This window comes from Lissotriton helveticus, chromosome 4_1 (genome assembly GCF_964261635.1).
Source record: "Lissotriton helveticus chromosome 4_1, aLisHel1.1, whole genome shotgun sequence".
In the NCBI taxonomy this organism is placed as follows: domain Eukaryota; kingdom Metazoa; phylum Chordata; class Amphibia; order Caudata; family Salamandridae; genus Lissotriton; species Lissotriton helveticus.
Genome location: NC_136063.1, coordinates 2,127,607,548 through 2,127,620,321, shown reverse-complemented (window position 1 = coordinate 2,127,620,321; position 12,774 = coordinate 2,127,607,548). Strand labels below are relative to the sequence as shown.

Sequence of the window (12,774 nt, the reverse complement as noted above, 5' to 3'; positions counted from 1 at the left end):
CAAGCAGGGCAGGGCACAGAGGCACAAAAACCTGATCACAAGCAGGGCACAGAGGCACAACAAGCAACGAGGGGGCAGGGGCAGGAGAGCAAGCACAACCAACGAGGGGTGCCACGGTTGGGCACCGGGAACATAGTTAAAGGGGCTCTAAGGGACGCTTTTGTTTTGGGGAGGCCACCTCCCCTTTAAAAAAATAAAGGCCGGGACATGGCCGGCCAAGCTGGCCAGGTAGATGCGTCTTACCTCCGCTCCCGGTCGGCGGAAAAATCCCGGAGTTAGCAGCGCCATCAATTCCGCTCCAACCGGCCTGATGCGACCCTCAGCAGTCGGGGGACACGGCGGCAAACCAGCAGAGTTGATAGGGCACGACCCCTTCGCTGAGCAGCCCGAGAAGATATACGGCCTGCGGCAATCCCAGAGGAGGACATCAGGGCATTCTCCGGCAACCGCCTCACCCCTACAGAGCGTCACGACTCACCAAGCAGGGTTGGATTGAGGTACACCCTTGCGGCTGCGGAGCACTCAAAATGGCACCCACCACCTACGAAGGAGCGGAGATCACCCGCTAAGAGACTCCCCGCCTCATAGCAGAGCCTACACCGGAGCACCTTTTTCGGGAGCAGCAAGAACTGCACCACGGCTGGAGACCTTTGACAACAGCCCATGGGAGAGCAGAAACAAACCTAACACCACCACGCCATGAACAAGACCACGTTTCTCCGAGGCGAGGCAGAAATGCCTCGGAGAAACACATGGTCATTTTGGGATTCGGGGGCGTGTTTTCAGGTTTGAGTGACTGAAGACGTCACAGAAAGAAAGAACCTAAAAAACACATCCCCGAATCTGAAAAATACGGGGCTTGATCGGAGTGACGCCCCTCTCCTCCAATGGCTGGCCTCCATTTAGGAAGCCAGCCAATGGAGAAGAGGGGCGGGTTCAAGCCCCCAATACTGTTGACATGAAATCTCGGCTGCGCGACACTGCTGCGCAGTGTACACTAGGCCGAGACCTAAAAAGGAAAGAAGATCAAAATACAAGAGGAGGGGGCGGGGGGGGGGAGCTACGCTAGCAAACAAGATGGCCGCGTAGGCTCCCGGCTCCGTCGACCTCAGACTCCTGCCAGAAGATACTGTTATTTATCCTGTTTTTGCGCTCTGCCTCCGTGTGTATGAACCGGACTAGAGATTAATGGTGCGATCCCGAGATTTCTACCAGTTTGGTAGACAAAGATACGTCGTGTGGCAGTTTGCGGCTTAGACCAGCTTAGAAGCGGGGGTCTCGAGTACTGGCCCAGCCGGGTTTCAGTTGAACAACATCGGCTGTAGTTGTGTGAAAGGGTCCGGTCTACCGAAGTGGAGGATTTCTTGGATCGATGTTGACGACGATTGGCTGACTTGGTGAATATCGACGGAGGGGCGACGATGCACAATTGCAGCGGTGGACGGGGGTCCCTGGCCCGGTGGCACGGTTAGGGCCCCGCCGGTGTTCGCCGGGTTGGGATCTCCGCCTGCGGTGGCGGAGTCCGGATTGTTATTGGAACCAACGATAAGTCCCCCTCTACAGCCATCCGTTCCACATCCACCTGTTCTCCCCGGGGAGACCGGGCTCTCGGGGGACGTGAATATGATCGAAACCGAGCAAGGAGTGGTGTAACGGACCGAGAGTGACCAGTCACTGCGAACTGTGCTGGCAGCCATAGGGTCACTTCATGTTTGCGTTGAAGCCCACATTTATAAAATGATAGCGCGTTTGTCCGCAATTGGGCGGATTGGACCGGACCCTGCTCCACTACAAGAAATGAAACGACTCGAGATAGCCACTTCGATGGAGGAAGCAGACCCCGTACTATGGGAGATGTCAGAGCTTCTGACCAGTGTTTTGGGTGATGAGAGCGAGCTCAATGCCGCAAATGGATTGTCAGGCCTACGATCGTTGCCGACTAAGGAAGGACTACTTGATGTTCCCTTTCCGGAGACTTTTGATGGGAACTGTTATTGGTTTAAAACTGAGTCACTCCCCTATACATCGGCACTGCTACGATGGCGGACGAAACAACGTTGGGAGTTCATAACAGTGAGGGGAGTCTTTGGACCGGACGGAGTTCTCAACACTTTTATCTCTCTGCTAGGTCTCGGTTTGAACTTTGCTACAGCTTCTTCGTGCTTGGACTATCCTGCGGAAGCGACAGTTCGTCCGGAAGAGGCTCACACGTCTGATTGGAAGGGTCAAGGATGAGACTGAGTGACTGGGTTTGACATTGAGTCTTGCTGGACAAGGGGTTTGCTAACGTGATGCTTTCGGGAGGCTGGGCGATGTTTGAAGTTTCCCTTGTTGCGATACGTATTTGCAGTCTAATCGATTTCTTGACCTCAGTCTGGGGATTCTTGGATCGGGCGGGGGGGAGGGGAGACCGGGGGTATGTATGAAAATGCCCTCCTCCATTTTCTACTTTTTAGTAATTCGTTAGTTGGGGCGACAGGCACACTGCTAGTTGGGGTTAGGCGACAGCCATATGCAGGGGTGCAGGGTGGGGGGATGGGTTTATTGTTTTGCCCTCATTTTTGTTTTTATGGTTTCTTTTTCTTCGCACTCTCTTTCACTTTCCTTTTATAAGTGTAGTTGGTGGAACATCCTGACTGATTGTATTCTAGTATCTGGTGCTTATGCTTCTTTTATTATCCTGATTTATGGGTGGGCAGGCTCCGAGGGCTTGCGCTTAATGTGGATCGTATATTGTACCATTGCATATCCTGTTTCTTCAACATTAGCACAGGCGTCTCAACCATTTTTTCGTTGCTTAGTATCTATCCTGTTTCTACGCCTGTTCGCCTTATTATTATGTCTGCATGTATGGCACCTGGTATGTCTATTTCCTTCTTTGTTTTGAAAATAATAAAAAGATTTTTTAAAAAAAATACAAGAGGAGAGTTTTGGACCTGACCACTAGATGGCAGGATAATGCAAGCATGTAAATCAAGAAAAGAGTCACGCTGAAAAACTGAGAATACTTTTGGACCCTCCTTTTGACTACTCCTTCCTTGACTAATCGATGCAATACAAGGTTTGAATGTAAACTGTTGTGACAAACTTAAGTATAGATGCAAGAATGTCACAGCTGAATGATATGTAATAGGCATGTATTTTAAATTACACAGTGGCAATAGCAATGATTCAGACAAAGTTTCCATTGAAAAGACATTTTTTGATTGGTCTATAACTTTTGATCTCAAGGGCAGATTTAAATAAAACTTGCCAATCTACTAACTCCCCATTGGGATTAAAAGGGTTAACGTTTGTACATCTCTGTAGTTTAGATTTTGGCCAATCACATTTGAAATTTCAATCAAATGGGTTTGGCTGGAAGAGCCCCCAATTTATGTAGCAGAAAACCTCTCCATTCTGATTCAGAGATGAGGTAGGCCATGTTTATGGACACCGCCACACAATTTATGGTTGAATTTTACCACAAAAAAAAAAGTAAACCAACTGTGAAAGAGATCCACCAACTATGAAAGAACTAAGAAATTAATGATTCTACAATGAATTTTTTGACAAGTCATAAATTATGTAAATGCTTATTTTTAATTCCAAATTCGATTAATAATGCAAATAACGTATCTAAAGAAACATTCATTACACCATGTAAGACATAGCGAGGTGGACCCATTTGCTCCAGACTTAAGAGCTTTAGGGAGGCTACTATTGGGTAGGGATAAAGATACAGCTGAAGATTCTGATGTGGTAATACTAGCCAGAGGGTGTTGTAGAAGAGTTCTCCGTAAGACGCAGACCAGATGACCATACTCACCTGACCGCCCCATAACCGTACTCCGGGTGCTTTCTCGTGGAGCAACTTGGGTGGGGCTCGAAGACTGGGAAGCAGCAGAAGCGACAAGAAGAGGGCATCTGTACTGTGGGGCTGGAACTCATGCCATTTGAGGACCTCAGAGAAGGGCATGACCTGCCCCAGGGACATTTTCTACTGCATGCGGGGCTAGTTGCCACGATTAGAGCGCATTTGAGACCCGCTGAGCCCCTTCCGCATGCCACCTGTGGGTACTTGGGCACTGGAAAGGGGTGGGGGGAAATCTAAGCAGTCACATGCCTATAAGGGGTCCTAAGAAGAGATACGACGACCACTGCCTAAATACCAGAAAAGCTGGTAGAAGACCTGAATATCCCTATAGATGACAAATCCTTGGAAAATGTATTGAGGGGATCCGCAAATCCTAGAGAAATACCAGTTTCCGGCGTATTAATTTTGTCATATTGCACAGAGCCTACCTCACCCCTAGCATGATAAACAAGTTCTTCCAGAGGGATGATGCGAAATGCTCGAGATGTACAGAGGTGAGTGCGGAACTACTACACTTGATGTGGATATGCCCTGGGCTACAGACCTTTTTGGAAACAATATCAGCCACCATTGGGGGATACAGATCGTCCGATCACACCCAGTCCTGCTCACTCTATGGAGCGGTTCCCACACAATGCTAAGAACTGGGTCAGTAGTCTATTTCAAGACTTGGCCCTGGCTAAGCAGGAGATTACGGGGAAAAAAACCTCACTTGGAAGGCTGAACTAGAGAATGGGCAGCCAGCGAGGGGAGGATACTTCTTCGAAGAGCCAAAAGAGGGATTGGCGCATTAGAGCGAACTCTGGCCTGGGAGGCCCTGGTCAAGTCTGAAGGAGCCTGAACATCGGGAGAGACTACCCCGATGGGAGTGTCCCCATGAGGTACCCCGGAACCACAAGCGGGGGGACAGGGCTTTAGAAAGGGCATTTTGATGCACTCTAACATTAGAAGGTGGAGGGGAACTGCTTGGCTGGGGAGTAGGCCTTGAGGATTATATTCAATGGCCAGCCTCACGGTTTCTACTGATATAGGATGACTGCTGGAGATCTGCTTGGGGGTAGGGAAGAGGGGGGGTTGGGCTTTAGGATTGATAAGGGAATGTGTATTAACACCAGTACCATGTACAAGTTGCCATAACTGTAGATCCGATGATGTAAACACCCCATCTCTATGGAGTGGACCCTATTACTGCACAAATTCAAACAGCCACCAACCCACAATGACCCATTTGGCTCCCCACACACCCCGGCGGACCCACAGTAGCAAGCCCCGACCGTAAGCGCACACACACCGGAACTGCTCTTGCAGCAAACACGTAACGTTGCTTGATATCATCACCACACACCGCACGAGACTCGCAGACAAGACAGTGCTGGACCAACCACCCCCGCCTCTCCTCCCGCAGCACAAAGACATATCAACCAGCAAGATGCATACCACCCTGACACCCCGTCCAATATATGTACCCTGGATCCCATGAATGTTCCCCCAGTTTCATATCCAAGTTCTATATAGGAATTGTTTAACGTAAGACCTTGATAAAGACAGGATAAATGTCCATTTTATGCGAGGATAGTTATGTACAACTATGTAAAATGCAAGAAATACAGTCAAAACAAATGTATCCTAACACAATCTGTCTTTGTAAAATAAAAATGCCAATAAAAATATGTTTTAAAAAAACTGTAGAGCTGAAGCAATAATGGTCGATATGTTACTCACTGTTGAAAATAACTATGGTAATGTAATGGATACAAAACGTGTTACTTGAAACTCCAATAAAATAGGTTTTTAAAAAATAACACCATGTAAGACATCAAAATTCACACCACTGCTTGAACCACAACTTGCACCGCCCCTTGGTGCGGAGTTTAACCTAAAACATGTGAAACCTATGACCTCAAAGGAGATCAACCATGACATAAGTGAAGATTCCACTATATTGTGTTGTTGAGGTCACATGTGATGCCATTCACAGCACAAGTTGAAGGCTTAAGTTATGGTTTGCGCCACAAACCATAAGTAGCCAATTTCAATGGTTTATGTTGAAGACAGAACCCTAAATGTTTTTTCAGTAAATATAACCCACTTACATTCAGACACACAATTAGTGTTCAGGGATATGATCGAAGTTACTCATGTGAAAATAAAGTTAGTGGGACGGCTATCCAGCTGTGTTAGGGGGGTGGCCTGGGGGAAGTAGAAGAAATACATTCCTGTTTTACCTTTGTTTAAAAGATCTTTAACACTTCTGATCAACATTATGCCCCCTAATTTCATGGACAAGAATAAGACCAAAGAATTTAGTTTCATTTTACCTGAAACTTTGCTCACTGAACGTCCTGTAGGAGAATTAGCGTCCTCAGATTCTTCAGATGAGTGAGCTAAAAATTCATGAAGCTTCTGCACCAATTTGTTTAACTTGCTTTCACTGTCAAAACAAAACCATCATATTGATTTAAAAACAGCAACTGCCTAAATTGATCAATACAAAGCAATGTTAAATAGTTTAATATAAAGCAGATTTGACAACTCAACCTATTTTGTTTACATTTATCAATGTAAAAATGTCACATCAGAATTACAAAGAGCTAATTTATGAATTATAGAAGTTACCTGTGAGGCCTTTACCGCAGTCCTAGAATTACTAAACAGTATTTTTCGGGTGTAGATACATTAACCACTGGTTACCAAAGGCCACCAATACCACACTTCACTGAATAACCAAGTTACTTGGGGTATTTGACCCTTTAGGTATAGCTCCGTTGAGCATTAAAGGCTTACTTTAAGAGGTGTAGTGGTTACTAGCGGAGATTCAGCATCACAAAACAAAAATAACTCCACAAATCAATGGTCGAGGAGTGTCTTCTCCACACAAATAGCACTTTTACTGAGAGAAAAATAACTTCAACGTACATGAAGCTTTTGTGAAAATATGCTTCACCTCTCTCAGGATAGCCATGCAGTCATCAGGGGTCTTCTGTAGTGTAGCTCCTATTTTCCCAATAGGCTCTGCGCATTGGAATAATACCTACAGCAGTAAAGGCCTAGGCCAGACGTTAACTAGGTCTACTACTGTCGATACTAGACTTAAGTTTTGGGTTTGCCAGCGTAGCTCAGAGTTCGCTAGAAACTTTCTCGAATGTTCAAGGAGGAATTAACTTCCCTGATTAGACAAGAAGGGATTTAGTTTCTGACAACCATAGAACATGACAACTTTGCTCTCCCCTAATCAAGAGTCAATCTCGAGAGTCGTGTGAGCACAAGGCAATTATTTTACTCAGTCAGTACGTGCATTCTTAGTCTCATCAGATTGTAGAGAAAAGGAAGAGAGACGGGCGTGTTCAATAAAAAGGTGTTATTTATTGATCAGTCTCTTTTCTCGTACAAGAGAAATGGATCGATATTATTGCAATACTTATAGTTAAGTAAAGTGCATACATTAAAAGCAATAGTATAAAATAATACTGTAAAAACATTGATATGGTTTCTGAGCCATATGATGTTTGAAATGATTAAAATATATTTACATACACATATACATTTGACTAAACGTACTCAACTGGTGTTTCTAAATACGCCTACCCCGTGTACCTGACCTAAGTCTAATGCGTGGGCGGGAATAGAAAGTTACAGTTTAAGTTAAGTTTGTTTTTGCCAAGTGAATAACTAAAGGAATTCTCTGTGAGGGGTTATTCAGTTCTGTACCTGGAAGTTAGGATGAATGAGGAATGGTATCTCTTTCTCTGGTCTCGATATTCCAGGCTGCCTGCGAGGGCTGCCCGAAAGCGCCGGTGCTGGGTCTCTCGGCTTGAGATAGCAGCGCGTCTCTCAGCGCGTCAGGAAGGCGGGGCTGCGCCAGCGGGGTCTGCTTCTGCTCTCGGCTTCGGCAAGTATTGCTGCTCCGTCTTGTCACCACGCGTGTGTTTGCATAGGGCAAGATCGGCAATATTTATACCTTAAAGGTGCCGAGATTGACGTAAGGATGGACATAGATACGTCAATAAAGATGTCATACAACTTGCAGGTTAGCACATTCTTTACTAAAGTTCTCTGTGAAATCAAAACAATGGCCGCACGGATTTTTCCAGGTTGTCATAGGTTTGATTTGTTATGAGAACGTCGTATGCACTATCAGGGGCCCCAGGAATGTCGCTTGTCTAATTAGATCTCAAGCGTTATGACCTAATCAGATAACACGTTCCTGTGCCGTAGTGTGACTGCGTCAGATAACGGTATCTGCATCATGGGGGCTGTTCTTGCCTCATGGGCTGATTGTTAGTTAACTAGATAGTTAGTTTAACCAGAATAGGGTCAGGAAAAGGGGGATCGATTCAGAACCTATAGAAATACATGACACCCACTCCACGCTAACTATGGTCATATCTACTAATCTATGCATAGTATAACATAGTACAACATACTATAGAGTATAGTGTATACCTTACCACCCCAAAATACATAAATGCATTTTGAAATTTTCAAATATACTGAAAAATTGCAGTCATATATATTGTATGCACTTAAGCTATGAATTAAAATGCAAAAGTAAACACGCATTTTTATGCATTATTGCTTATTGGTATATGAGAAATACACATGAAATGGCTCTTAATATGGCTATACAGAAAGAAAGTTCGAGACCATTTCATCACATAATAAAATATTTGTGAACATCCCAGCGGGCAACTAAAGTTTTATAAAGTATCTAAAAATAGAAATCTTAGTTCTCTAGGAATAGTTTCTTACTTTAAGCAGAAGATCAGTGTCCCGGAAAAAATATGGGAAAATATTTTAGGGGGTTGCTGAAAATTGCTGTCCGTGAACTGGATTGTAATTGTTCATGTGACTTTATTTTTAAAGTTGAAGGCCGAATTCAGGGAACGCCGTGTGCGAGCTTGCTCAAAAGTCTCTATTTCTGTTCTGGAGAGAACATCATATCATTAAGGCTTTCGAAAAAACTGTCAACAGCTTCATGGGAAAGTTCCACTAAGTCGGAAATAGGTGTAACCATGCATTCATGCGCATGATTGTCTCCATTGACATTCTGATTTGCATCACTGACAGAAGGTCGTACCTGTTCGATGCTGCTTTCATCTTGAACTTCACTACTCTTCAATCGTAGTGGTGAAGATTCCAGGAATGCCGTCATCAGGATTGGCAGCCTTTGAGGGCAGCACAAAGCGTGAACCTTGGTAGGAACCAACAGTGTATCTGCATCCACTGGCGCATCCGATTGTAGCGTCAGACAGGTGTCTAACACGCATTCTTCTCCGCATAGCAGACACCTTAGTACAGGTAAAACACACCTTTGCCACATTGGTCGAAATGATAGAAACCAAGTCATGTTCAGGTCTCTAAGCCGGGAGAGTCCCAGGATTTTTGATATCCGGTCCCGGTATCCAATGGCTAGGATCGTCTCTTCCATTGTCGCGAGAGTTTGATCTGCGACATGGGTTGCCATAACGAAAAATAAGGACTAAGAATAGGATTCCTGCAATTAGTCCCAGGATCAGGGGAAGTCCGCCAAAAATCGAATGGACGAAATCTGGAAAAATACCCAGTATGGCTTTGAATGGTGTTAATGCCATCGAAAATACTGTCTTAAATACCTTTGAGACCCCTGTGGTATCAGAAATATTTAAGATTTCGCTCAGGATTTCCGCGAAATGTACGGGGGAATTAGTTGATAATAATGTATGTATCTCTGCAGTCGTCCTTGCGACTTGTAGATCATACGTTTCTTTTGATGACGAGAGCCTTGTAGGCGTCTGAAGAAGCACTGTTTTCATTCTGCTTAAAGTATCTATTCGAATAGAAGTAATTTTCAAATTGGGCCATGCCCTTGCCTCCCTGTCTGGAAAGGAGCTGGGGAACAAAGAACGTCCACAGCACTTGACCTTCGCCGTCGTAGTGACTAGATAAGGAGTCCCGGGCCTAAGACTACAACATCTGCGGTCTACAATAAGAATGTAACTCCCATTATAGAGTCTTTGAAAGAATGGTTCTATTTCAGTTGCAGGTGGCCTTGCTGGTGACATGAAAGGTTGTATGAATTCCCTTCACAGGCTCCGTGCAAACTAATACCGTTACACAGAAGCGTGCCGCTTAGTGACATAGCACAATTGTTGCCACTAAGAAACACTTTCTGTCCTTTATTACTGACACATGCATGTGAATAGGGCAGGTTCCAAGTTGTTTTAAGGTACCCCTTTCCCAATTTCTCGTACATGCCAGCCTGTATATATTTTTGGCAGTATTGAAACCTGAAGGTTGAGATTGGAATATTTATGATTCCGTGTATTATCCATTCACTGACAGGTCGTTCTGACATTGTCATTGGTAATCTTTCTAGTTTTTCAATGCTCAAGATTGTATAATCAGCACCCTTTTGCGCCATACCGATTTGTCTATCAGTAAGGTTAAAGATTTGGAATAGTGACGTTGTGTTGATTAAACGCCAAGGCACATAGCCTGAACGCAGATTTTGTAACGTCCAGCCAAGCTGTACAATAGAACGCAATTGTGACTGACCATGTTGTAATAACAGTAAGTCTTGCGATAATATATCGATTGCTGAAGACACAATGCTGTCCAATGAAAAAATTCTGGAGGACAGAGTCATTAACCCATTGTCCACTACAGAAAGTGATTTTTCCAAATTGATACGGTCAATTTCCCGTATTCTTTCTGCTGTTTCAATTTGAGTAACCTTCCAGGCCTCATTGTATGCTGCATATACAGAGGCTGCTATGAAACGCTTTTGACGCTGTTTGCGTGGTCCCAGAATGAAATCACGCAAGTCAGCACCATCAGTAAGTAAAGTTAGGAGTTGCTTAATTTCAGGCAGTGTGGAAGTTTGAAGCCATTGAAGGCATAATTTGCCCACACTGTAGGTTGTTATTATCCCTGGGTGATGTCTTTGGGGATATCTAGGGTCTGGCCTGGTCATTTTGAAACCCTGTGTTTTATTCAGGAATCTATCTTGACAGTTATTTGTATCTGTGGGCCAGATCAACCATTGTTTCCAATCAGGATGTGTTCTGTTTTGGTTTAATATATGGTTTACGTCCATCTCTTCATCTGTATCAGAGCTATTGCTAAACATTGTTGGCTTTGGAATAGACGGATTATTTAAATCTTTGATTTTGGCTAAGCCAAGACAGGTGGTTTGTTGAACAGTGTCATTTAAAAATATCATTTGTTCTGGGATCATGCAAGCTCTAAACAAAGCTTCTAAACCCTGTACTTGCCATTCTTTTGTACCCCAAACACTTTTCAAATCAACATTTTTGTCCCAATAATCAAATCCAAAAGTATTCATTTTTTCAAAGAATGAATCTGAATATATCAATTTTGTGTTGGTTATCATGGTTTTCATCCCTGTCTTGTTTGACAATTTAAAATAAAATGTTTCAGCATTACTTGTGTTAAAACCTGAAAAATATGAATATTTGTCATACACGGTTCTAGAGCTCCCTTTTGGAGGTGTAGCACAATGTTCCCATTGATTATAATTTAAAACATTTCTAGGTTGTGCAGATTTATGTAAAAAATGGTTACCATAATGGTTATAGCAATACATACTATCATAATTTGTAGAACCTTGCAAATAATCATGTTTTGTAAATTTAGCAGACATTACTAAGTCAGACATCATGTTGTTAATGCTTTCGAAGTCCCAATCATCAGCAAATGAGTTTGGTTTTGCAAAGTCACTCAAGGAGATCTTGATTTGGTGTGGATATTTCAGGATCTCGACCGGACCATAAATTTCATAGTCAGTGTTGTCCCAGGCTACCCCACCAGATATAGGATTGGCTGTGAAGTTGGCTGAAGAAAGTTCTCTTTTCTCGACGTGTGAAGATGTGTGTGGTTTGAGGACCAAGTTGATGTTCTGACTTGCTGTGTCCATTTTAGCATATTTTCCCTCAATGAAGCGTCCCAAAGTAAATACCATGATGAGCCAAAGTATGAGGATAAATGCACCAAAACCCACCCAAAATTCAATCCATGGAGAAATCAGATAAGTTTCTTTCAGTTGTTTCAAAAGTTCCTTAGCTTTGTCTTTAAAGGATTTTGATGATGGCTGTGTCTTTGATTCACTGAAGCCTTCAGAGGAATCATCGAAGTTGATGAAGTACCCGGATACAGTTCTGTCAATTGTTCCAATTGCTTCAGGATTTTTGTTTCTTGCATTGTCACTCGGTACTTCATTGTAGATTGGTGTTTCTCTGCTAAATGTTTTTATTTGGGTTTTCAGAGGTCTTAGTTCTATTGCATTGTTGCATAGTCCTTGTTGTTCTTCTGTAGGCGTTTCGAATGTGATGAGCCTCTTTGTTAGGACCTCTGTACTGGTAGCAAACCTTGGTGTTCTGCTACTTATTGGGAGTCCACTTGGCCTACTGTTTGTTATCGGCCACATGTTGTGGTTTTACCAGGTCGATGGATACAACTCGGTTCTCCTTTTTTCCAGCAAGTGGCGGTAGTACAACTGATCTTGTCCCGTTGACAGACAAGACAGGAACTGCTTTTCTGTAAGAAGGCCCAAATTCCTTCTTTACCGCGATCTTCTCCCCGACTAGATCCCCGACTTTTGGAATCCAGACAGGTCTTGCTGGGACAGGTGGTGATTCTTCAGTGGTTGTTGGCTGTTGTTTCAACTGTATGTTGCTCAGGTCTTTTCTTGTTTTGAAGTCCTGCAAAATAGCCAAACGGTCTTTGACATCAAAGGTTTTTTCTTTCACCACTGAAGTCTGACTATCAAGGTCAGAGATAATCATTCTAGTTCCAAATAATAATTCGTACGGACTGAATCCCTTCAGAGAATTTCTTGGCAAGTTATTTAGACTACGTTGGACACTTAGATGTTTGACCCACCCAGCTCCCGAACCTAATATCCTTTCTATTATAGATTG

The 12,774-nt window shown here is 43.8% G+C and overlaps 1 protein-coding gene across 1 annotated transcript in view; it reads right to left on the bottom strand.

The window, feature by feature from the left end:
* ATRX (ATRX chromatin remodeler) overlaps positions 1–12,774 on the bottom strand; it is a 1,815,989-nt gene that overhangs the window by 1,749,518 nt on the left and 53,697 nt on the right. Inside the window, exon 2 of the mRNA XM_078688830.1 lies at positions 6,175–6,287. Coding sequence (XP_078544956.1) covers positions 6,175–6,287 — 113 coding nt within the window. The remainder of the gene's footprint in view (positions 1–6,174; positions 6,288–12,774) is intronic.